This window comes from Schistocerca americana, chromosome 4, assembly GCF_021461395.2.
Source record: "Schistocerca americana isolate TAMUIC-IGC-003095 chromosome 4, iqSchAmer2.1, whole genome shotgun sequence".
Taxonomy (NCBI): Eukaryota; Metazoa; Arthropoda; class Insecta; order Orthoptera; family Acrididae; genus Schistocerca; species Schistocerca americana.
Window position 1 is genome coordinate 109,952,990 of NC_060122.1, and position 27,714 is coordinate 109,980,703.

The window sequence follows — 27,714 nt, forward strand, 5'->3', positions numbered from 1 at the left end:
ATGTCCTTTATGGGGGGAGATATAGCAAGAACAGTACTGCAGTGTCAGTTATTGTGAAAATGGGTAACTTTTGCTAAAACAAAATTTTTCATTACATTTTAAATCCTGGATTTAGCGGCATAAAATCTCATAGTAAAGTGTTTCCAAAAGTATACAAAGCTCACCTTATCCACGCGGAAATCTGGGAATAGTTCAGTGACATCAACATCTGCATACTTTGATGGCAGCATGGCAGCTAATGGAGTTTCAAGTTTGCGTTTTCTTGCTTCAGCTTCTGCTGCAGCTCTCTCCGCAGCAGTTGCATCCTTGCCTAAAACCGGCATTGCTGGTGGAGGCATCAACTGAGTATCTGACTTAAGTCCTGTCCCTTCATCATCAGCATCATAGTCAGTACTGTCATCTACCTTCCCTGCCTGCTGCTGTAGAACCGAGTTTGCCTCCGCAAGCTCTTCTTCCGCAAGTTCCGTAATATCAGAATAATCAACTGCAGATGGTGATTTGACTGCATAATCTGAAATAGAGTAGTAGTTCTTTAAACAGGGAAGGAAAAAAGTGACTGAAATTAAGAACTGAAAGTTTTACACGTACAAAGGGATCTATGAATTATGATTGTGTTGTACATAATGTGACAATAATATTTCACCTGAAAAATCTATTTAAGTTTCAGAAAAAAAACTATGCAACTACTAATTTAGATAAAGAAAACTGGACCAGTTACTTATTTTTTAATGCTTAACACAACACATTTCAAGAACTGTTTCTAATTTTCAAGTGCATTTGTGTATTTGCTTACATCAATATATTTAGTGATAATGATGTAAGCTGAATAAATGAATTAAAATTTGTGACTTAGTCAGGAATTGCACCTGGGTATCCTTGCTTACTAGGCAGAAATGCTGACCGTTACACCACCATAGCACTATGGTTAACATTGCTGCATGGCTAACCAAATCCAATGCTCTCCCCAGCATAAACTTAAATTCATATCTTCAGCTTATTATTCCCCTAAATTACCCGAGGTACATGATTTCTCCATTATGTCCAATGCTGCAGTGCTATTCCAATGCCAGAGGGCCCTGCCAATAGTGACGATTTAGGTGGAAAATAAGTTGAAGATATGAACTGAAGTTTGAGTTGGGGAGGGCATTGGACTTGAGTAGTCTGGTCAGCAATGTTAGCCATAGTGCTATGGTGGTGTAATGGTCAGCATTTCTGCCTGGTAAGCAAGGAAACCCAGGTTCAAGTCTGGGCTGTGGCACAAATTTTAATTCATTCATTCAGCTTACATCATTATCGTAGATAAAGCCAAGACTTAAATGTCTCAAGGAAAACTTAATTATAAGATATTTGGTGCTGTTTGCATTTGTGATTTTTTGCCTCTCTTGCATCTTTTTGAAGTTTGGGCAAAATGAATCTTTGATGTTTTTTAATACTAATGTTAGCATTTGTCTGATTTTTCAATTGCAGTCTAACCTCAAAAAGGTGCAAGGGAGGCACCAAACATATTCATGTAAACAAATGTACTTGAAAATGAGGATAAATTCTCAAAATGCACTGTGCTAAGCAACAAAAAATAAGTAACTGGTGTAGTTTTCACTATCTAAATCATGAATGACACAGTTGCAGACTTTCTTAAAACATCAAATATGATGAACAAAATTATGCAACTACTGTTACCAATACAGTTCTTAAAATTTCATTTTAAGTAAATAAAAAGGAATATCTGGCCTGATAGATACGTGGAAACATTCTATCCAAATGAGACTTAACTATTTCTTGTTGCTTCAGGATACTTTTGTGAATGTTACCATATACTTCTCAATCACACAAAGAGACCATTAAGTGATAAGATGGTGCAAGGAAATGAATAATGTTTAATTTGATGGACAGCCCATGTAAGAAATTCCAAGGTGAAAAACAAAGCATCTGAACATCATGAATAAAAAGTAGAGTGATTCATGAAATGTGCCACCATATCAATATCTTCATCAATATACAAAATACTGAGATGATCCAACAGTCTTTGGTGCTACACCCAGAATTTTGATGTTTGTCATCGACTTGGCATTGCCATAACACAGCATGTGTCTTGTCAACAAATAACAGACAGACTCAGTTACACACAGTTTTAGTTTTAATGTAGCTTTCTAACAGCTGGACCTGTCAGTATGGGTCAGGGAGCATGAGCACCTGACAGTGTCATACATTGTTCTAGTCTGCTGATCAATTGTCAGTGTCTGATTAGGTGCAAATGAAATGTGATCTTGTTTTGAGAACCCAATTGCAGGGCTCAGAAGCTAAGTGATAAAAGCTACTTTTTCTTAACTTTGACATAAAAAGGCTATGAATTTGAAAGTGATACATTAAAGTCATTCAGTAACAGTAAAAGCTTACAGTATTGTATTAAGGTACATTTTTCCTTATGAAAAAAGGGTGAGCTAGAACATTTTTCAAGCTATACAAAGGCCTTATGTCATTTTCATTATTTTGCCATAAGGATCCTGTAGTGGAAAAGTAATATTTGTTCAAAGTTGGTTGTTCCAATAAAAGATTATTAGACGATAAATTCTAGAAGTCTGCTTTATTTTTATGATCTGATTTTTCAGACAATCACATTTTTAGGCCACTCTTAAAATTTTTACCATGAAAATTAAACAATGGAATATCTAGTATGGAATGTAACAATATTATGAAAAGGATAGTTGCTACTCAACATATAGCAGAGATGCCGAGTCACAAATAGCCACAACAAAAAGACAGTCAGATTGTGAGCTTTCAGCCTGAAAAGCCTTTCATGTGTGTGTGTGTGTGTGTGTGTGTGTGTGTGTTGTGTGTGTGTGAGTGTAAGAGTGTGTGTCTGTTGTCTATTTTTGACAAAAGCCTTGTTGGCCAAAAGCTAACTTTCTGATAGTCTTTTTGTTGTGCCTTTCTGTGACGCAGCATCTCCGCTATATGATGAGCAGCAACTATCCTTTTCATAATATTGTTACTACGAAAACTGTCATCTTATGTGCGGCTCAGTCTTTGTCACTGTCCATTATATCACAGAATCAGAATCTTCTGATTCTGTTGTCTTATGCATGGCTCAGTCTTGGTCACTATCCTTTTTTTCACTGTTTTCAACTGTTTCAACTGGTGCTTCAATATTTCTCTCAGAAAGACCTTGTTTCTGTCACAAGCAGTTCTTGCTCTGCTTCGCCTTCATTCTCTGTGAAATGCTGATGAATTTCTTGCTGATTCATTATCATGCTTTACATCATCCATGAACAAATGGTGTCTGGGCGGTATACGGCAGCCTGCCAGTCTTGCATTTAGCAAATAGTCAGTATTGATTGAATCATTGTACAAATGATCCAGCTCAACACCGCTGGAGAAAATAATTGTTTCAATACATGACCTTCGTAAAAATACAAATCTTTGACAAAAGTCATTTTGAAGCACATGATGAAATGCCATGTAATAGCATTTCCTTCACAATCAGACTGAATAGAAGCTATTGTCACAGCACTTATTATGCATATACCTGTGTAGTCAGCCTGGCTTTTTTTGACACAGCCCTTTTTTTTTATATTTTCACCGCTTGTAGCCAAAGACCAGGCACATTCACATGGTTCTTGTTTCATTAGCATTTTTCATTTAAGCCAAAATCTGCTCACATTAACTGAAAGTTTGCTCAGGCTACAGGACATTATTGTGAACTGACTCGATACATGCTAATATAATAATACAGAATCAAAAATTGACAATGCTTACGTTCAGATTCTGTCTAAAGTCAAAATAAGTAGTGACTTATGAATTTTTAACAAACAAAAGTGAATTTCTTGCAATTCCCTACAAGCTAAACATTTGTGGAAAACATCCTACAAACCATATTCAGTCTGCCCAGTGTACCAGACCAATGGTTTTTAATCCTCTGTGCATATTCAATCTGTTCCTGGTTGACCTCTCTACCTCGAAACTGAGCATGCTGCACTTTACTCTATAACATGTAAGTGAGTGTTATGTAAAATCTAACTGCTGCACATATTCACTGCAGTAATGTGATTAATGTAAGTAAATCTTGTAAACTGCTTTTTGTTTGATGATGCATGGCAACAATAGCCTAACAATTATCTCAGGCACTTCAGTGTATACACATCAATGTGTTTGTGAGAAATTTTTTACTACCTCTTATTTGAAAATATTTCTTAAATTTTTGAGTTTTTATCACATCCATGAGAGCAATTTCATTTAGGATCTGTGGGAGGAATATAGGAATATATTTTCCTTCCTTTTTTGTAAATGTGTACTGTATTTTCTCTCTTTGTCTTCTTTGACTTTGGCCCAGGAGGGTGGCCATTATGTTCTACATCCTTGAAGATTTCCTGACAACAGGTTTATGTAACTAATTGTAAATCTAATGTTATGATGAAAATACTGATGTTCTTAATATGAGACATATGTGGGAAATGACCTCATACACTCTTCAACAACTCTGAGTATGCTTTCAGGTATTTTGTTTTTGTTGCGACAGTGCCACAACATTTAACAGTGCCGCCACAACAGTACGCGCAAACGGCGATAGAGGCGCTCCGCAACTCGGAGGAGCGCGGGAGCACCACCTAGCTACGAACGGCACTGGCCGCATGTCACGGCACGGCAGTAGAATAAGAGATACTGAGTTGTTATCATGTAACCAGCTATTGTTTCTAAGTGAGTGTGTTTGAATATCCACACAATTATTGGTGATTAAAGGTTATAACACTTTTTGGCGACGAGGATGGGATATTTTCACTGCATTGTGGATTTGTGTGTTCGTGATGGGGCAGACATGGAACAGCTTATGCAAGCGCTCATTGAACAACAAACACAGCTGACGGCTGCTATTCAGGCGTTGTCGACGTCGCTTACTATCGTCTGTCTTCCTCTTCTCCGCCTCCATTCCCTCCTTACGACAAGGCCGCTGAAGACTGGGAGGATTATGAGAAGCGTTTGTGGCAACACTTCTTGGCTTTCGGCGTTGTCGACGCTTCTACGTGTAAGTCGTTATTTCTATCTTGGATTTCCCCACGGATCTATCAGCTGCTATCTCAGTTAGCCCCTCTGCGGGAACCTGCCTCTCTGTCCTTCCAAGAAATGTGTGACTTATTGTCTAACTATTACCGAAAAAACACACACGTCGTTGCCACCCGCGTGGCGTTCTACCAGTGTTGTAAACAGCCCCATCAATCTTACCGGGCTTGGGCGGCGGAACTACACAGTCTGAGTAGGAAATGTCAGTTTGTCACGGACACTCATCATGAGTCTTATGCTGATTCAATGGTTAGGGATGCTATTCTACAGCTTGCTCCTGATAAAGAAGTTCAGCAACGTGCCCTACAACTGCCAAACCCGTCGTTGTCGGAAATTCTAAGCATCGCTCAATCCTTTGAAGTGTCTCACGCTGCTGGCGTGCTAATAGACGCGTGGTGTGATGCAGGCGTTATACAGTCAACTTTCGACACGGACAATTTACCTGTTTCACAGGAGAACGAAGATGTGGCGGCGGTTCACTCGCGTAAATAACGTCGCGTTGGGCCGCAACGCTCGCAGCGAAAACAGCAACCACAGAAGCAGGTTCGTTCCGCACTTCCTTCTTGCCCACGTTGTTTCGCACAGCATGACAGGGCCGCGTGTCCAAAATGTTGGGCCACGTGTAATTCATGTACGAAAAAAGGCCACATTGCTTCTGTGTGTCACTCCCCTAAAGTTCTTGTCGACGAGGACGAGGCATCGGACATGGATGTTAACTGTGTGCTTTCTCAAATAAATAAGTTGTTTGTTACTGTTCGTGTTCTGGATAAAGACATTCGCATGCAAGTGGGCACTGACTCTGCAGTAACTCTCATTAATTCTCGCACGTATTTGGAGTTGGGCTCCCCTCCCTTGTCTCCAGTTACGCGAAATCTGAGAACTTATAATAAACATAAAATTCCTATCATTGACCAGTTTGATGCTTCCACTGCCTAAAAGTCTATTGTTAGGCCCCACACGTTTTATGTGGTGGATCATGCGGGCACTGAAAACCTGTTCGGTTATGATGCTTTCCAGTTGTTCGGGTTCTCCAATGATGATGATGTGCACCTCATATCTGAGGATATTTCGTACCAACAGCTGGATGGATTGTGTTCTGAATTTTCGTCCGTGTTCTCTGCTGGTCTGGGTCATGCCAAGGATTTTGAAGCCCACATTACTCATAAACCTACAGCTCGCCCTAAGTTTTTCCGGGCACACCCTATTCCGGTGGCATTACGTGCACCTATCAAGGCTGAGATAGACAGGTTAACTGCTTCAGGGATTCTCCCTCCTGTTACCTCCAGCGAATGGGCATCGCCAATCGTGGTGGTTTCTAAACCAAACGGGAGTCTGCGATTGTGTGGTGATTTTAAAGCCACTGTCAACGCTCAGAGCCTCATTGACACTTATCCTCTTCCTTGTCCTGAGGAGTTATTTACCAAACTTGCTGGGGGCCACTTCTTTTCCAAACTTGACTTATCGGAGGCGTACCACCAGTTGCCGTTGGATGCTTCTTCCAAGGAATTTCTCGTCATCAACACTCCGTGTGGGCTGTATCAGTACCAGCGGTTACCATTTGGCGTCGCTAGCACGCCGGCCATTTTTCAGCAGTTTTTGGAACAGCTCACGGCTTCCGTTCCCGGCTGCATAAACTATCTGGATGACATTGTTGCCACGGGGGCCTCCACTGAGGAGCACCTTCGCAATTTGCGTTCACTGTTTCGGGTTTTGCATTTGGCTGGGTTGAGGTCCAATCTGGGCAAGTCACAGTTCTTCCAACCCTCCATTGTGTATCTTGGTTTCCACTTGTCCCGTGAGGGTATACGTCCTCTACGTCAGCACATTGCGGCCATTAACGTTCTAACCCGGCAGTCTACGGTCAAAGAACTTCACGCGTTTCTAGGCAAGATTGCTTATTATCACAAATTCATTCCATCTGCGGCAGCGGTAGCTCATCCTCTGCATCAGCTGTTACGCAAAAACGTCCCTTTCTGTTGGTCCGACGAGTGTGAGCAGGCTTTTGTCCGCCTGAAGGCTCATTTGCAGTCGGCGCCTTGTCTAGCCACATTCCGTCTGGGTCAGCACTTGGTTCTGGCGACTGACGCGTCCCAGTATGGCCTAGGGGCTGTTCTCACCCATCAGTATGAGGATGGGTCGGAACGACCCATCGCCTATGCTTCCAAGACCCTCAACGATGTGCAACGGGGTTACTCTCAAATCGAAAAGGAGGCGCTCGCTATCATTTATGCTCTAAAAAAAGTTCAGCGTTTTTTGTATGGTTCTAAGTTTCACCTCATCACCGACCACAAGCCGCTGGTCTCTCTATTCAGCCCATCGGCGTCGCTTCCGGATAAGGCAGCTCACCGCCTGCAACATTGGGCCTTATACTTGTCTCGTTTTCACTATGAGATTCACTATCGCCACACGGCCCAGCACGCCAACGCTGATGCATTGTCGCGATTGTCGATGGGCCCCGACCCAGTTTTCGATCGTGATGAACTACTCTGTTTCCGCATTGATGAGGAAGAACGTCGTGCGGTCGAGGGTTTTCCACTTAAAGGTTCGCAGGTCGCATCGGCTACTGCGCGGGACCCGGTCCTGCGTCGGGTGATCGGTTTTGTTCAACGGGGTTGGCCGGACAGGACCAAGGGCCAGGCATTGGATCCCCTTCGCAACTACCATGCCTTGCGCCTTTGTCTGTTTGTTCGTGATGGTGTTGTTCTTCTGGGCACGGATGGCGCATCTCCACGGGTATTGGTGCCAGCCTCTCTTCACAAAGATGTTCTCAAACTGTTGCATGAAGGTCATTGGTGTATTTCTCGGACTAAGTCCCTGGCCCGCAGGCACGTTTTTTGGCCCGGTATTGATTCGGACATCGCCCACATGGTTGCTGCGTGTGGTCAGTGTGCTTAACAACTGGCTGCACCTCGTACAATGCCCTCTCCGTGGCCTGATCCGGCGCAGCCATGGGAACGGATGCACGCTGACTTTGCCGGCCCCTTCCTCGGTACTTATTGGCTACTGTTGATTGACGCCTTCTCGAAGTTTCCGTTTGTTGTTCGATGTCCGTCGCCCACCACTGCGGCGACGACGCTGGCTTTGTCCAAAATCTTTGTGCTAGAAGGTCTTCCATCCACGTTCGTCACGGACAATGGCCCTCAGTTCTCTTCGCAGGCCTTCCGTGATTTTTGTACTGGACAAGGGATTCATCATGTTACAGCACCGCCCTTCCATCCGCAATCGAATGGGGAGGTCGAGCGCCTTGTCCGCACTTTCAAAAGCCAGATGAAAAAATTCCTTAGTGATTTTTCCACAGATTACGCTCTGCTGCAATTTCTGAGTTCTTATCGCTTCACACCTCTGGGTGATCACAGCCCTGCTGAACTCTTGCATGGCCGCCAACCACGCTCTCTACTGCACCTGCTTCACCCTGTCAGGCCTTGTGCTGTGTCCCCTAGTGCGGGAAAATACTCCGTGGGCGCCGACGTGTGGGCACGAGGGTATGGACCTCGCCCTAAATGGATTCCAGGGGTGGTCAAGGCTCTTTGCGGCCGCCGGCTTTGTGAAATACGTACGGACGGCGGCATGGTTGTTCACCATTATGACCAGATGCGCCCACAAGTGGTGGCCGCGCCGATGCCACCGCCCCTTCCTTCGCCTCCACCAGCCCGAGAAGCCAGCCCTGTCGCTGCTGCCGATCTGCCGTACGTGTTGATGCAGCCGACGTCGCTACCCCTTCCGAGTACGCCGGAACCGGCCCCAGTCGCGACGCCGCCTTCTCCGGGACCCATCTCGCTGGAGCACACCCCCAGGTCCACGACACCTATGGATGTTGCTCCGGGTTTTCACCCATCATCTTGTCCAGGAGGCATGTTCCACGCACGAGCTTCTGTCCTGGACATTTTCGACCATACTCTCGTGTCCCTCCGCAGGATCTTCTCGGGGCCTCACAAGAGGCCATGGATGTCTCTGCACTGTCCATGTCTCCAAGGGAGTGAGTGTTTTTTTTTTTTTTCAAGGGAGGAAAAGTGTTGCGACAGCGCCACGACATTTAGCAGTGCCGCCACGACATTACCCGTAAACGGCGATAGAGGCGCTCCGCAACTCGGCTGAGCGCAGGAGCGCCACCTAGCTACGAACGGCGCCGGCCGCATGTCACAGCACGGCAGTCGAATAAGAGATACTGAGTTGTTATCATCTAACCAGCTATTGTTTCTAAGTGAGTGTGTTTGAATATCCACGCAATTATTGGTGATTAAAGGTTATAACACTTTTGACATCGCATGTTTCCTAAGATAGTTTGTACGTGATGATGTGGTTTCATCAATGCACACACCATGGCACCTGCCGCCAAGTGGCTGCAGGTCACACGTCATACAGCCTACAGCTTGCCATTCTCTGCTCATCCGCTGCACTGCCTTGCTGGACAGCACAGGTGCAGCCCATGCACATGGCTGCCTCCACAGTAATGTAGCAACACCCACCTGGCGAACCCACATCAAACAGCTGCATGACAGCACTGCACCAATCACACTGTGCCATGCCGGCGGAAAATTCACTGACAGAATGCATATTGCTAAACTGACAGGGTTTCATAAGAGTGTGCAGCACCTGACTCAGCAGTCTCATCTCGGACTTCACAGCAGCTGACACCTCGACCATTCAGTTTGGCCTAATCTGGCCTTATCTACCACACCTGGTAATGGACAATTCCAGGATTTCTTCTACTCGGCACTCAAGCCCTCGGATCCATCCACAGACTTTGCTGCACAACGTCCCGCTGATAGTGCTAGCTCAGTTATTAAAATGGTTTATTACTCTGTTCTTCTGCCTTCACTTGTAGGGGAATAAACCTCATTGATTATTCATGCCTTCTCTTATCTGCTGCTCCATCAGTCATGGATACACACATATTCAACTGTACTGCTTTAGCAGGAACTCTTTGCAGTTCTAATGTCAATGTTTCATTATTTTTGCTGTGTTTTCTTGCTGCTGTAATTCCTTTTCTGTGTTTTAATTGTTTCAGTTGAACAAAATCTGCTTGAAAAAACTATCTGGAAATTCCAAGACACACAGTCATTACAATTACATCAGCAGATGTGGTTGCAACACTTTGTATGTCTTGTTTTCTTTTCCTCTCTTTTCAAGTTCACTGTAAGGTTATCCAGCATTTTCAGTTTCTTCACAACTTAACATTTATATCTACTACGGTTCAAAACAAGTTTTCTTCCTCTGGTTTTTGTCAGAAACTGAAGCAACCTCAGTCGAAATACAAGTGTCCTCAGACAAGGAAATGCGATGAGCACTTCATCATTGGAGAGAGCTAGAGTTCAAGAAATGTAGTTTATCGTCACTAGGATCAGTGTCAATATGTGTTGGACTGTAGTATCTGTATTGGTAATATCTGCTATAGTGCCACAGAGTAACAGCAAGTGATCAGAATATAATACATAATATACAGTCTCATTTGCACATTACAATTTACTGACAACCTGTGTCAGACGCCAGTTTCAAATCAGTTTCAGATCAAGTTTCAAATAGCGATGAAGCTATCACTATCACACAGAGATGTAACAAAATCTCTTTGATAAGTGTCTTGTAACATCGTTAAGAATCTTAGAACACTATTTGCTACCTGAGCTTCCTAAGAGAACAAGAAAGGAATTCTTACACGACCCACAATTAGTAACACTCATGCACCTACATACCAGCTGGCAAAATGCGAGTACCTGTAACACAGTCTCAGTGGATACATGAGGAAATGCAAACACTACATTTACAGCTCTACTCAATTTGTACACTGTGACTGCAGGATATGGATATTATGGTTGCTTTGATGTGGTCTTCTCCTTTACAAGAGTCCAACTTCCCGAATCCCTGAAACTAACCGCAGAAAAGCTTGACTATTGTTTCACTTAACTTTTTAGGAACATTCTCATGTCAACTTATTCAATTTTGATGGAAAATATTATGAGAAGTCTGATGGCCTAGCAATGGGAAGAGTTTGTTATCACTTATTGTGGTGAACCTATACACGGAACACTTTGAAGCAACTGTATTTGAATTTTCAAAGTTCAAACACACATTTTTTCTATCAATATGTGGACAATTCCTCTGTGGCATGGCCACATGGAATGGAAAGAACCGAAGGGTTTATGGAGCATTTAAACTCTGTCCAGCCTCATATAAAATTTGTTTTGGAACTGTAAAAACATGCTCAGCTACGTTTTCTTGAAGTGTTAGTTAACAGGAGAAGGCTAGATCCTTGGATCACAGTGTATATAAAAAGCCCATGCACATTGACCTTTATCGCCATGCCTGAAGCTATTACCATCTCACAAAAAACATGGTGCTAAATACTCTATTCCATACAGTTCAATGCAGCAGACAATGAGAGCCTTGCTGGAGAGTTCTGAAGGAAAGGGTACTCAGATTCACAAACTGAGTGAGCATTGCAGTCAAAAGCATGAACACCTCCGGAAGAGGCTGGAGTGAGAAAGAAAAAAAGAAAGAAGCCAAGAATTGCTCATCTATCTTACGCTGGTGGAATCTCTGGAAAGACTGGTAGACTCCTATGAAAACATCATACCCAGTTTAGTTCTGCTCCAGTAAAAAGAGAAGAAGTCATGTTTGTAATTTTAGAGATGAAAGCCAGGTGTGTATTGTGCTCCACGCAAATGTGGGGCAGACTACTCGAACAGCCGATGGGGGGGTGCAAGGAACATAACAACATACTTGACTAAAACAACCAAGAAAATCAGCTATCAACCAAGCACTCCCTGGAATACAATCATGATACGGAATACGACAAGGCCAGTATTCGTGTGCAAATGTCAAGTCTTTGGAACAGTGCAATTAAGGAGCCTATCGGAAAAAAGATTTTGGGAAAACAAATAAAAAGCGATGGCAGCTTCAATTCAAATAGGGCTTGGGGTCCAGCAGTCAATGCATGAAGATTTAGCCAGTCATCTCAATCACTACAGCTAGAAAATGCTGATAGATTGTACATTTTACAGAATAACACTGTGTACTCTGAAAACAAATGGGCATCAAAGGGTTACTGGGTACCAGGAGTTGAACTCAGCTGTACACCACCATCAATACTTCACACACTGGTTGGAGTGCAGGTACTGGGTACACATAACAACACACTAAGGACAGTCCCACTTGTTCATAGAGCACCATACTAATTTTTAATCTTGACTAGTCTTGCAGTACTGTTTTACGTAAGTGTTATATTTCTGGTGTTCAACAGGGACACTTGGAAGACACACTACTCCAGAAGATGCCCCCATGGCACATACTTATACACTAACAGCATGTCATATGTGCTACACCCCATGCAACCTATTTCCCATAAAGTACAAAGGACAGACTTGCTGCAACCTTAATAAGGTATTGCATATGCTGGAAAAGTAAAATAAAGATGTCCTCAACCCAAGTTTGGTTTAAACACCACTGTGCTTCGCTACTCATGATCCTCCTGTAGGAGACGGTATGCCCTTACCTTCCTCTGAACTTGGAACTGACTTACCCAGCTAGTTATATGGGAACCTATAGTTTACACTTAAACCACAGTGCAACTTGTAATTTTTCACATTCACAAATCACTGCCAGGTGAGAAAGAGGCAAAATCCTAGTGCTGATTGGGAATCAAAACCCTTATTCTGGAATTTATAGTTTGGCAGTTACCCACAAAGCCAAATTGTTTATACTGCTTTGTTAATTGTGCTATTTATGTGATGTGTGTGTTAAATAAAAGTTTGCTTACACAGCCATAAATATTTTGGAAGTGAGCTACATACTCCAAATGTGCAATACAAAGTGGCAGCAATGAACTAGGCATTTCTTTAAAAAAAAAAAAAAAAGAAGAAAAAAAGAAAAAAAAATACACACACAGTGATGAATGGGATGGCAAGAAGAATGGTACCTGTCATTGCCAGAATAGTTTCTTAAACAAAAGCAGCCACCAGCATAAGTAACAACAGCTTCACAGTTTGTCTCTAGTTCCAAACCCAGACATCGGATTTTCTGAGAAATCCAAGGAAGTTTGGAACTTGTATATTCATATAAATCAGCAGTTCTTCAATACTTTCTGAATAATTCATCATTTTTCTTGTTTCGATCCAACTCAAATATTTTTTAATTTTTACATAAACTTGATTCCCTGGAGGATAGGATGTATGACTATCTCACACACACAAGTACTTAACACCACTTATACGCTTACTGTCATAGTGAAAACAAAATTGTGGACCCTCATTTATTGGGGGTTTCTCAAGTATGTTTACCTCAGAAAACATACAACCAAAGGGCTGCTTTCTGCTCAGATGACCTAACTGCAACAAGAGCGATGCAGAAAACAAATAGTTCAGATGGTGTAGTATCTTCCTAGTTAACATAATCCAATCGAATTTGTAGCCTCAACATCTTTTCTACTCAAAATCCAATCCCCACACATCATCATTTCAACAAGACAATTTTGTGGTTCATATACGATTAACATGTCTGTACCAGCAAGAAACTTGCAGGAGCAACAGTAATAAATGTTGACATTTAGTCATTATTTGTCAAAGGAGAATAAAGACTACATATCAAATAAACATGAGTTTTATATCCACCAACTTACGTCCATGTTCTGAAACATCACACCATCATGCCATGTTAAGTACCAGGAAAATAAGTTTCAACTAGGTACTGCGGTAGCCACCATATTACGTAACAAGCAGACATATTATAAAATAGGGGCTTTGTCATTTTTCTCAGCAACAGATGAATTAGCTTCTTTTAGGAATTAAAAAAGAAAAAAAAAACAGTCAAACAAATTCTGAATTAATAGTGACATAAGAATGTTTCAGTGAAATACTGTAACTACTCTAGCAGTCATATTGCCTACTGCTACACATATCCTTGGCTTTAATTCCTCCACAACTTCTGAGTAGTGACAGCAAGTGACTGGGCAACACCAGCTGTACAGTAAAAGAAAGCTGTTGTTCTTTACACATATAACATGATTTAACAAGCACAATTAATACACTATCAGCTTAGATTTTGACCACATTCCACAACAAAACAAACTTTTCTCCAAGTTTTCAGACAGCATACTTTTTTTTTCCTAGAGCTATGCAGATGATATCCTTTTTGTACATCTTTCTTTACACCTTGGTATTTCCCTAACATCTTCTACAGAATACCTTGCAAGCTCAATTTGTTCACTCCAGTTAAGATCCAAAAGTCTATATTTGAATATGAGGTCAAGGGAAGTGTTCAATTCCAATTTTGATTTTTGATTTTTTTTAGGATTAAGTGTGGTGGTGGCGAAATTTTTGAGATTTATCGTGTGGTATCGGTTGTTTCTGTTGACCTATATAGCTCAAGGGAAGTGATCAATTCCAGTGGATTTTGTGTGTGGTGGTATTTGGGAAGGTTGTGAGGTCTTGTTATTTTAGTGTTTTTTGTCGTTTGGTGTAGTGGCGTGTGTTTATATTTAGTTTGTCACCACCCAAAAACCCCCAATTTCTCTTGCTTGTCCCGTTAGTTTGATTAGGTTTTTTGTGGAAGGTGTGTGTGTGTGTGTATGTGTGTATGTGTGTGTGTGTGTGTGTGTGTGTGTGTGTGTTGGTTTTTCGATGTATTTTCGTGTTTGTTGTCATGTTTACGTAATGACGTAATAGGTGCCATATTGGAGTCGTAGTGGATGGTCGTTTTCGCCATATTTGTGACGTCATTGGTCAAAGCAGGCGGGTGGAATCGGACGCTTTCGTATTTCCTTACAAAGAATGATGTTGTCATGCAAGCTGACTTTGCCAAGAACTTTTCTGTAACGTCACAAGATGAAATTCAGGCTGCACATTGGAGCCATAAACAAGTAACATTATTTACGTGCTGTGTATGGGTTAGTCTAAAGACTGTTTCTTCTTATGCAATTGCAAGCGATCATCTTTCACATGACAAATTTGCAGTTGGGTGCTTTCTTGAAAAAATTATATCACATCTAAAACAGCAGAATTGAAATTTACAAAAAGTTCATATGTTTTCGGACAACTGCACTGCACAGTTTAAAAATAAATTTACATTGGCACCAAATCCTGTTTGGGAGTTGAAATTGAGTGGAACTTCTTTGCCGCTTCACATGGCAAAGGGGCTGTCGGAGGGATAGGGGGAACAATGAAGAGAACTATTTGGAGAGGAATCAGAAGTCAGACAGTGGTGGTGAATAATGCAAAGGAATTTTCAGATTATGCGAGTGGTAAACTGAATGAAGTTCGTGTTCTCTTCGTTTCAAGCAGCAATGTAGATAAGACAAAGGAATGGCAGTCAAGGCTTTCGGAAGATGTCATTCCTATTCCTAAAGTGCATTCTAACAATTATTTTAGAAACTATGATAGTCGCCATATTTTAGCTGAGGAAACATCTGGCAGTGAAATGACAAGATATGAAATCTTTCGGGAGATCCCTAAATCCAAGAAACAGCTGACATTTTCTGATGTTTATTCAGATTCTGAAGAGTCTAATGTTCAAGATAACCAAGCAACATCAGAAAATGAAGTACAGGCAACCATAAATCCAACTACAGAAATTAAAGCTGGAACCTTTTTGATCATCAAGCTACAGAGTGAGAGGGGAAATGGACAGAATTTTGTTGCTGTTTGCCAATCAGTATGTCTGGCTAATGAAATCAAGGTTATGTTTTTAAAACCATATGAGAAAGAAAACAAACTCTTTTGTGCTAGTGAAAATGACATTTCAATTGTTTATTTACAAAAGAAAGTTGTTAATATTTTGAATCCTCATGTGATTCAAATGAAAGGAAATCAAGTTTTTTATTACTTTCGTGAAACTATTTAAGTATGTATTTTTGTGTATATTTCTTTAGTTAGCCAGTTGAGTATTCATTCCTTTACTTATTTGAACATGACAATGCTTCATTCTCCATATTGTGTATTATTTTGAGCTAAGAGAGTGTTTCAGTTGAAGATAAGCTGCCTGTTCGTCTCTATTAAAGAACTGCATTTTTTTTATTAATTCAACACCAACAACACTTTCATTAAACAATGTGATTTTTTTGTACTGCAAAAAATGTAATGAAACCATTATCACCCTTTAATTCTCTGAAATAATGAGAGAAATTTGAACATGTCACACCCGTGACAGCAGAAATTATGTTATTACTTTGAAAATAAGGTAAGTTTCTTTCTGATATTTCCATGGCTAAAGCAGTAAGTTTTCAGTAGGCCTATTATACTTCAGAATCTACCCTAGCTGGTAACTTTACTCTTCATTACGTTGTAATTAAGTGTTCTACTAGTAGTAGTAAGTAGTAGTAGTAGAAGTAAGTTATAGTCATCTGTAGATCACTTTTACAAGGATACTGGGCATGTCTTGCAACACCCCAGTTCTTGGTAGTGGCACCTTTTGTTTTGAGTATTGTAGGCAAAACAGGTATGTAAAGAACAAAGCCATCAAGGGACCATTCACTCAACCAGTGTATTTCATAGTTTCCATCATGGAGGGGAAGGTATAGGGATGTTTCAAGACATATGAGGCATGTGACACCATACATGGGCCTGTATCTGACGGTTGGTATATGAAAAGACGATTTTTTGAAACACGTGTGTTGCTTGAAGTGAAGCTCTCTTGTGGTAAATTTCAATGACTGGAAAGTTGTAAGTGTGTTGTTATTTGTAGCCTATACATCCACTGTGTGTGCAGGTTATGTGATGGATCTATCAGTGAAGCTGTTGTTGACATAGGAGACATGTGACATGACAAGCACTAAGGCTTTTCTTCAGAAGTATGATAGATTTGCAGAATATGTTGCATAATAGAAATGTGGAAAGCCTGTGAAAATGGTTGAAGTGGCTCCTTACCACACCAGTAATAATTTTATTTGGTGCTGTCAGAAGGGCAACTTGTTGTGGTCAGTTTTGAAAAGGGGGTTGTTTTTGGTAGGGAGAAATATGTACGGGTGGTTTAGGGGAGGTATTTCATTTGCCTGCATTCATTTTTTGTTTTGTTTGGTTTGTATATTGACTGGCATTTTATTTTTCTAGTTCTTTTTCTTGCTAGCTAATGTTTTTGTGTGATGGTGTTTTTTTATATTTATTTTCTTAAGATGTATATCCCCCCCCCCCCCCAAGAACCATGGACCTTGGGGAGGCTTGCGTGCCTCAGCGATACAGGTAGCTGTACCATAGGTGCAACCACAACGGAGGGGTATCTGTTGAGAGGCCAGACAAACGTGTGATTCCTGAAGAGGGGTAGCAGCCTTTTCAGTAGTTGCCGGGGCAACAGTCTGGATGATTGACTGATCTGGCCTCGTAACACTAACCAAAACGGCCTTGCTGTGCTGGTACTGCGAACAGCTGAAAGCAAGGGGAAACTACAGCCGAGGGCATGCAGCTGTATGGTTAAATGATGATGGCGTCCTCTTGGGTAAGATATTCCATAGGTCAAATAGTCCCCCATTTGCATCTCTGGGCAGGGATTACTCAGGAGGACATTGTTATCAGGAGAAAGAAAACCGGCATTCTACAGATTGGAGTGTGGAATGTCAGATCCCTTAATCAGACAGGTAGGTTAGAAAATTTAAAAAGGGAAATGGATAGGTTAAAGTTAGACATAGTGGGAATTAGAGAAGTTTGGTGGCAGGAGGAACAAGACTTCTAGTCAGGTGAATACAGGGTTATAAATACAAAATCAAATAGGGGTAATGCAGGAGTAGGTTTAATAATCAATAGGAAAATAGGAATGCAGGTAAGCTACTACAAACAGTGTAGTGAATGCATTATTGTGACCAAGATAGATACGAAGCCCATGCCTACCACAGTAGTAAAAGTTTATATGCCAACTAGCTCCGCAGATGAAGAAGAAATTGATGAAATGTGTGATGAGATAAAAGAAATTACTCAGATAGTGAAGGGAGACGAAAAATTAATAGTCATGGGTGACTGGAATTCGATAGTAGGAAAAGGAAGAGAAAGAAACGTAGTAGGTGAATATGGAATTGGGTTAAGGAATGAAAGAGGAAGCCGCCTGGTAGAATTTTGCACAGAGCATAACTTAATCATAGCTAACACTCGGTTCAAGAATCATAAACGAAGGTTGTATACGTGGAAGAAGCCTGGGGATACTGGAAAGTCTCAGATAGAATATACAATGGTAAGACAGAAATTCAAGAACCAGGTTTTAAATTGTAAGACATTTCCAGGGGCAGATGCGGACTCTGACCACAAGCTATTGGTTATGAACTGTAGATTGAAACTGAACAAACTGCAAGAAGGTGGGAATTTGAGGAGATGGGACCTGGATAAACTGAAAGACCCAGAGGTTGTAGAGGGCTTCAGGGAGAGCATTAGGGAACAACTGACAGGAATGGGGGAAAAATATACAGTAGAAGTAGAAATGGGTAGCTTTGAGAGATGAAACAGTGAAGATAGCAGAGGATCAAGTAGGTAAAAAGACGAAGGCTAATAGAAATCCTTGGGTAATAGAAGAGATATTGAATTTAATTGATGAAAAAAGAAAATATAAAAATGCAGTACATAAAGCAGGCAAAAAGGAATACAAACATCTCACAAATGAGAGTGACAGGAGGTGCAAAATGGCTAAGCAGGGATGACTAGAAGACAAATGTAAAGATGTAGAGGGACATATCACTAGGGGTAAGATAGATACTGCCTACAGGAAAATTAAAGAGACCTTTGGAGAAAAGAGAACCACTTGCATGAATATCAAGAGCTCAGATTGAAACCCAGTTCTAAGCAAAGAAGGGAAAGCAGAAAGATGGAAGGAGTATATAGAGGGTCTATACAAGGGCGATGTTCTTGAGGACAATATTATAGAAATGGAAGAGAATGTAGATGAAGATGAAATAGGAAGAGTTTGACAGGGCACTGAAAGACCTAAGTCGAAACAAGGCCCCGGGAGTAGACAACATTCCATTAGAACTACTGATGGCCTTGGGAGAGCAAAGCCTAACAAAACTCTATCACCTAGTGAGTAAGATGTATGAGATATGCGAAATACCCTCAGACTTCAAGAAGAATATAATAATTCCAATCCCAAAGAAAGCAGGTGTTGACAGATGTGAAAATTACCGAACTATCAGTTTAATAAGCCACAGCTGCAAAACACTAATGCGAATTCTTTACAGACGAATGGAAAAACAGGTAGAAGCCGATATGGGGGAAGATCAGTTTGGATTCCTTAGAAATGTTGGAACACGTGAGGCAATACTGACCCTACGACTTAACTTAGAAGATAGATTAAGGAAAGGCAACCTACGTCACTGGCATTTGTAGACATAGAGAAAGTTTTTGACAATGTTGGCTGGAATACTCTCTTTCAAATTCTGAAGGTGGCAGGGGTAAAATACACGGAGCGAAAGGCTATTTACAATTTGTACAGAAACCAGATGGCAGTTATAAGAGTCGAGGGGCATGAAAGGGAAGGAGTGGTTGGGAAGGGAGTGAGACAGGGTTGTAGCCTATCCCCGATGTTATTCAATCTGTATACTGAATAAGCAGTAAAGGAAACAAAAGAAATATTCGAAGTAGGAATTAAAATCCATGGAGAAGAAATAAAAACTTTGAGTTTCCCCGATGACATTGTAATTTGTTAACATCGAGTATAGATTTAAGTGTCAGGAAGTAGTTTCTGAAAGTATTTGTATGGAGTGTAGCCATGTATGGAAGGGAAACATGGATGATAAATAGTTTAGACAAGAAGAGAATAGCTTTTGAAATGTGCTGCTACAGAAGAATGCTGAAGATTAGATGGTTAGATCACATAACTAATGAGGGGGTATTGAATAGAATTGGAGAGAAGAGAAATTTGTGGCACAATTTGACTATAAGAAGGGATCGGTTGGTAGGACATATTCTGAGGCATCAAGGTATCACCAATTTAGTATTGGAGGGCAGTGTGGAGGGTAAAAATCGTAAAGGGAGACCAAGAGATGAATACACTAAACAGATTCAGAAGGATGTAGGTTGCAGTAGGTACTGGGAGATGAAGAGCTTGCACAGGATAGAGTAGCATGGAGAGCTGCATGAAACCAGTCTCTGGACTGAAGACAACAAGACGTATATCCTGTATTTGGATTCTGTTGTCATTGTATTGATATGTGTTTGGAGGATGTTATGGCTTTCATTTTGAGGAAATACGGAAGCGTGCGATCCCGCCAGTCTGTTTTGACCCATGACGTCACAAATATGGCGGAAATGACCACAAACCATGACTCCAATATGGCGCATATAAAGTCGGTATGTACACATTATGAGGACGAAACTACATCTAAAAACAAACACACACACTTTCCACAAAAAGCCTAATGACATTAACGGGACAAGCGCGGGAAATGGGGTGTTTTTAGGTGGGGGAAAACTAAATATAAACAAATTTATACACCCACCCCCATACAAAACCACACAAAACGACGAAAAAAACCGACATCACAAAACTCCAAAATACCACTAAACACAATATCATCTGGAATCGGACACTTCCCTTGACCTATATAGCTCAACAGCAGCTCCTGATCCCATAAATTAGGATCAAACACTTCCCTTGGCCTATATAGCTCAAAAACATCTCCCGATACTAATACCAACATACACAGCCACACATTGGGATCGAACACTTCCCTTGACCTGCGCACTGTTAATTTTATCCATCGTATCCATTCCTGAACAAAAACAACAACCGCTTAATTTTACTAAAATTACCACACGATGTACAGCGAACAACACTAAATTAACCTTCACACAAAATCGTTAACTCACTGAAACGAATTCCACTACAAACACAGCCAACACTCAAACAATTCTGAATAATGAGCAAAAGCAACCTGAGCCCATTACACCACACAAACGAAAACCCTGAACATACCACCAGAGAGCACAACAAACCACAACACGACAACATCTACAAACAAGCCACACTCACAAACCAAACTCCGCCCCGTCATGATGTCACACACGACAACACCCTTATATCACGGGTCAAAGCCGATGCGTGGGATCGGACGCTTCTGTCAACTCCATTTTGACTATGTAGGTAAATTAGGGTTCATGGCACCTGATGTAGGTCTACTCTCATATCAGTATGTTACTTGATTTCTATATGAATGAATATTCTTGTTCCGTGGTTGGTGGACACTGCAGCTAGACCAATTTAGCGATACACGTTAACCGAATTTATCAGTACAAGCTTTTGTGTGTGTGTTTGGAAGATTCATGTAATGTGAGTTTAATGAACTTTTGGTTTAATTTTTTGATTTGTACCTAGCAAAACCCCCTAATGTGCTCTGTTCCAATACAACTGATTTTTAGATTACTTTTAATATATTTCTTATAAAGAAATTGTTGTTTGAATACTTTAATATTTCTGTTCTGCTTATAATGAGCATTACTGCTTGTCATGAAGTGAACAGGAATATTTAGTTCCTGAACCTAGACAATTAGGTAATTTTCAGGCGTGGATAATAAAGTTGGCTATGCTTTGAATTTTCTTTAAAAAATTGTGGAAACTCTCATTTTTCAGCTTTATCCCATTTCTAGTGCAAACTTCTTGAAAACCTTAGCACCAAAATATTGAACTGCACTCTGTTCTCCACACAAAGAGGTAAAGTCTACATTGAAATTAATTTTCTGTGTAGTATCACATTTGTGTAGGCCTACATCACAATTCCTGTGAAACTGACTTTATCATCAGTAATAATGACCACTAGTGAGTAAGAGTACTGGACAGTGGGGTCAATGGAAGCATTCGATTCCATCCGCCTGCTCTGGCCCGTGATGTAACGGTGGTGTGGTGTGTGACATCACTACAACATGGTGTTTTTGAGTTAGTTGTGTTTTTAGATGTCATGTTGTAGCTGATGTTGGATATGGGCATGCTGAGTTTAACATGTGGTATTGGCTTCATTTCAGTTTTGGTTGTCATCGCACAAACTTGGTTTTGAGTTTAGGTAGTTGGCATGGTAACGTGGATTGTGGAACTGTTTTTATTGAATTACTAAGGTGATTACTTTAATTTTTTAATTCTTCTGAATAGTTTGGTATATGTTGAGAGAAAAGAAGTCTAATTTTTTTGGTGCTTTTTAGCTATATATGGATATAGCAGTGAAGCTCACGAATAGGTGATTTAGGAGATTTTTTTTGTTTTTAGTGTGTGTGTGTGTGTGTGTGTGTGTGTGTGTGTGTGTGTGTGTGTGTGTGCGTGTGTGTAGGGGGGGGGGGGGGGGCGGCACATGTGCTTGTGTGGAGGCCAATCTAGGCGATATTGCCAGAGGCTTTTGTCGATAAGCAATTTTTTGTTTGGTTTCATTCTATAGTAACTGTGATGTTTTGTCTATTGTGTAAGTATGGCAGGCCGGCTGTGTTATAGTTCATGGGTTGAATATGAGGTATTTGGGTTTTTGAATTGGTGGGGTTTTGGTTCTACTTTTCAGAGTTGTAGCTGTTGATTTTTTGGTGTCATTAGTGTGTTTGACCTATGTAGGTCAAGGAAACTGTCCAATTCCACATTTCAGAGATGTAGGTGTTGGTTTTTTGCTGTCATCAACTGCGGTTGAGGTGTATAGGTCAAGAGAAATGTGCAACTCCACTTATTTGAGTTGCAGGTGATGGCTTTTTGGTATCGATAGTTGCGGTTGGGCTATATATGTCATGGGAAATGTCCGATTCCTGTGGTGTTATAGGTCCAATTACACCTTTCAGAGATGTAGGTGTTGGTTTTTTGGTATCGATTGCTTTGGTTCAGCTGTACAGCTCAGTGGAAATGTGCGATTCCACTTTTCGGGGTTGTGTTGGTCTTTTGGCATCAACAGTTACGGATGAGCTATATACGTCAAGGGAAATGTCCGATTCCTGCAGTTTTGTTGGTGTAGTGGACTGTCATAATTTAAATTTTTTTATATTACTTGTTTTAGGATGGTGGGGTGATCTTTTATTGTATATTTAGTGTGTCCCTGACCTAAACCACTAATTTTGCGCGGTTGTCCCATTAGTTTCATTTTATTTTTGGGAGTGTGATGTTATTGTGTCATTTTTATTTATGTTCGTGTTTGTTGGCGTGTGTATATAGGGACGTCATTGTCACCACATTGTGCACACTGGAACTATCCGTTTCTGTCAAAGCAGACTGGTAGAATCGGACGCTTCTGTAATGCCGGAAAGTGTGAAAGAATTTCACTACCTTTGGAGAGGCCACAACAACATATCTGGTTACCTATATTACAAAATATTCTTACAGTTTACTTTGATGAATATGTGTCCCTACTTCATTTACTTTTTCTACACAACCGATATTTCACAAACTAATATCACTTGAAACATAGTGCACTGTACAAGTATTTTTCTCATGCAGATTTCCAAATTAACGAAGGTACTACTACAGCCAACTGAAACAAGACTCGAGATCAGTGGTGCTGCCTATACACGATGGCCCACAATAAGACACTATCTGATGACAAAGATCTTTCCTGTGATGAAGTTCAGGTATGTATTTGTAGCCCATCTGCTTGAAGTCAAAACCAAACTCACTGCTTCATAAGCAAGTCTGAGCCTGCAGTTTTTTGACAGAAGATTAGAAGCTTTAGTAAGCCTGTATAAAAGGAATCTAAGGCGTAAAAAAAGGGAATTAACTACTGTTTTTACGAAAGAAATACCGGTATCTCACAGAACAAAGAAGAGACTCAGTGAAAAATTAGTCCTAATTGTGGTTGTGGTGGGTTGGAAAACCATTAAGAACTGTACAAACACAAAGATGTTCTACGAAACTGCAGTTACGATCAAGTGGCTTACTGACTATTCTGAGAGTTGTACAGCACAATTTTTGCTAAACAACCGAAGGCTATACTAAAAGCACAAAAAAATAATGAAAGTGGGTTGTCAACATTAAGTCTCCTAGTAGCACTGAGTAAAGACACCGAATCTAGAAACAAATGCACAGTAAACACAAACAAGTACTACACCTAACGCATAGACATCGCGTTAGTAAACACAACTTACTTTCGTCGTTTGTTGACTGTGTGTCGTTGAGAGAACGTTGGGATTCTGCAGAGCAGTGTTCTTGGCTCCTTAACTCACTCTCATTATCCGAATCACTGTCGCTCTTTCCCACTTCTTGATCTATGCCAATCAATTCCCTCACGAAAGAGCTGAAACCCAATCTTGATAGCGATGCCAAATGCCGTTTTGATTCATTGTCGAGAACGTCATTTTCGAGCTGTCCAGATTCGTCGATATTCCCAAATAAAAATCCAGTAAGATGCATTTCTGGATCTGACTTGTCGTCATCGCTGTCACCCATTGTCACTTGGTTGATTACACGAGCTTCTTTTCAAATAAACGATTATTTTGTAGGTATAGGTTTACAGTTTTCAGAAGAATCGTCATTAAAACAATCGTCTACCTCCTGTACACAAATCTTCCTTACGACACAAACACAGGCTCACAAGCCACAGATGCACTCAGTGCACCGACAATTATTTACAATCCACACAATACCAGCGTTGTTATTGGAAACATGGCAATGACAGTGATCTCTGGTGGCGTTCTGCTGCTTCGGGATCGCAGCTCTTGCGCATTCTGGTGGCAGACTGCGAAAGCGTATGCCACTATGCCTCATTAGACGTTTACACTGGGACAACAGCCTGCAACATCAGGGCACGCTACATAAATGTTGCGCCCGTCTTCTAGGGAGCGTCCTACAAAAGGCAACATTTGGGGCGTATGTTACCTGCGCAGGTAATTTACACCAAAACAGCAGAATTTTTGCCACACGGAGTTTTCTTGAAGGAGAAAGAGTAATCATGTTATTGCAGCGGCGGCTTATTTCGTCATTGCACGTGCATCTAGCAACAGAAACGAAAGGAAACGATCGTGGAAGAGGAGAATATATAAGGAAGTTCCACGGACTAATAAACGGAGATCTAGCAGCATATGACGGTGACCTATTTAGCGACTGTACGAGACTGTCCAATGAAGAGTTTAATTACTGCAGTTAACTGCATCTCTTATTCTAAAGAAAGCTATCAATTTTGAAGACAGTCACCCTGTTTACATGAGGCTCCCAAAACTTGATTTCGTAAAACGATTTCCCATTACCGCTTCTGGGTGGTCATGTAAACACTTCAAAATCGATTCTGGAAATCCTGGTGGCCGGTTTCTCAATTCCACGATCGATTTTCGCTCCCCAAGTAAACTCAACCGGTTTCGAAACGTGCATGGGCTGACAGATTTCGGCTAATATGGAGTGGGCTTTTCGATGCTGAAGGATAAGAGAAATATTAGACTGAAGTTGTTTATACCTCGTCTAAGTGAAGATAAATATCGATCCTGCTGACCAAATTATAAACTGTATCAGCTGTTTTTGGCGCCATATTTAACTGGGCTAGCAAATCCGCTTCGGAAGTCAGACAGTAACATGTAAACATGAAAGAGAAAGACGGCTTCCGAAATTCGATTTTCGTCTTTCGGAATATATGTCGCATGTAAACACACCGCGTATTTCACCAAGAATTCGGTTGGCTATTGCATTATGTTTTCCACCCACAGGAAACTCGTACGAGTACAAAGTATCATATTTGCTATCACCTTCATAGTACGAAAAGTATGTGAACCTATTTCATTGGTGCTGAAGAATTATATAAAGGTAAGCAAGCAATTTGCAATGGTAGCTTTTTATATCGTTTGTTAATACCATATGTAGAAAATTTCTAAGCTAAAATAAAATAATCCTTACATAACATCCATTTACGTCTGCAAAAATTGTTCTTTAAATTCCAAATATTGTTGGACCTCTTCTGTGATTGCTGGTATTTCGATGAACTCATTTGTCTCGTCCACATAAACCATTTCACAGGTAGTGGTACCTTCTGAAGGAAGGTTTAATTGAACGATTGATCCGTTGCTGGTAGATTGTTTTTCACATTGCACCAACACTGCTTTGAACACCACATTTGTGAGAATGTGCTTGGCATAAATTTGAGCTGTTGAGGAGAGTTTCCTTAGATAGTTTCGAATATGTTCGCCATACATACTCCACATGTCTTTAGCGGCAGCACTTTTCAATATATTATAGGTTTCTTCAGCTCGAGAGTCACTCTTGATTTGGTCAGCTATCTTTTTGTTATTGTTGTTTTTAATGTTTTCTCCCGCAATGTACTTGGATGAAAAACCATGACGGTGTGAATTATTTGCTTGTAATCTTCATTAGAGTGGATGAATGATAGCAGTACATTGATTTCTGTTAAAATCTATTGTTACTAGTACATGTTACTAACTTACAAAGACATTTGAGTAACTACTGTTGAAGTTTTATCATTTACGAGGAAGAATGCCTTAGTCACAAAGGCCACAAAGGGTACTCAGTTGCAAGAAGCAACACCATTCCCAGCAGAAATATATAGGCTGTACCCATTCCGTGAATAGACGTAATGAAGTTGAGTAGCAATACTAATTCAGCCAAAAGCTGCTAACGTGGAGTTCGCCACTAAAAGGGAGAAAGTACGAAAAACAGATGTGAACTAAAATAAAACAGACTAGAAACAATAGAATTATAATGCACTTAAATCGAGCATGTCACACACCGATTCACAGGTAGGAACAAATGTACACAGAATACAAAGCGACAAACCCAACTCCTATTTTATATGAAACAAAAACAAAATGCATTTATGTAGTTCACCTAATATTACAGATGTTACAGATGCATGGAAAAATAAAGCATAATATGAACAACATATTTACAATGCAATTCAAAGAATACAATACACACAAGAAAACGTAGTCATGAGCACAATGTAATGAAACCAGCTTTTGTGTCCTATCATGTCAGATCAGTTTTACTTTTGGGCATATGCTAAGGCGCAATTATTGACACTTCTTAACGGCCACACAGTCGAAATTGCGATGTTGAGTTTTACAAACAAATAATTTTACAGTCAAAAGGTTATTTGATATTGCACACATGAAGTGTAATATTACATGGCTGTAGAAACGTGGGCTCAGAATGAGCATGGTAGTTTGTAAATATTGTATGTAGTGAGTTAAGAACTCAGAACCAGTTTCTTCAAATATGGGTGTTGTACAGTAACAACCTGAGGCTATTTATTAGTTTTGCCTGTATATACCACTTGTAAAAGAGGTGTTTATTTTTTCTTCAAAATGAGGAACTTTCAAACGGTTTCACACATGTAACTAATGTGGTGCCACATCTTTTGGCTTTCTGAAGTGGCAACATGAGCTACCGTTCACACAGGACGCCACAAAGTCTCCATGTAGTCTGTTTGTAAACTTAAGAGCGAGAAACGCTTTGGTGGGGGAAGTGGCCCTTTCTGGAAGAACCCTGCAACTGGTATATAGGGGCGCCCGAAATAGTTGCCCGTCTAGAGGTGTGGATCGGCGTGCAGTGATATACGTCATTTCTGTTCATGGGATCTTAGTTGTCAGTCAGTCACTTTGTATACTTACTGATATACTTTGGTATCTGGAAGGGATGGATAATCGCCCTGCATTGCAAAAACATTGCAAGAGAAGGTATTTCCGGAGTAATGAGCGTTCTATCGTCTCTAAAGTTATTACAGCGTGTGTTAAAGAGGCGACACAGAACGAACTGTTGGTTAATGTTACCAGTCCCAGTGAATGGGCTGCAATTTATGAAAATGTCAGC

The 27,714-nt window shown here is 40.8% G+C and overlaps 1 protein-coding gene across 1 annotated transcript in view; it reads right to left on the reverse strand.

Annotated features, from left to right (window-relative positions):
• LOC124612622 (transcription initiation factor TFIID subunit 1) overlaps window positions 1–24,463 on the reverse strand; it is a 226,135-nt gene extending 201,672 nt beyond the window's left edge. Inside the window, exons 1-2 of the mRNA XM_047140920.1 lie at window positions 24,051–24,463; window positions 165–511 (exon numbers count right to left, since the gene is read on the reverse strand). Of these exons, the coding sequence (XP_046996876.1) occupies window positions 165–511; window positions 24,051–24,351 (648 nt within the window). The 5' untranslated portion in view covers window positions 24,352–24,463. The remainder of the gene's footprint in view (window positions 1–164; window positions 512–24,050) is intronic.
• Window positions 24,464–27,714: the final 3,251 nt, after the last annotated feature.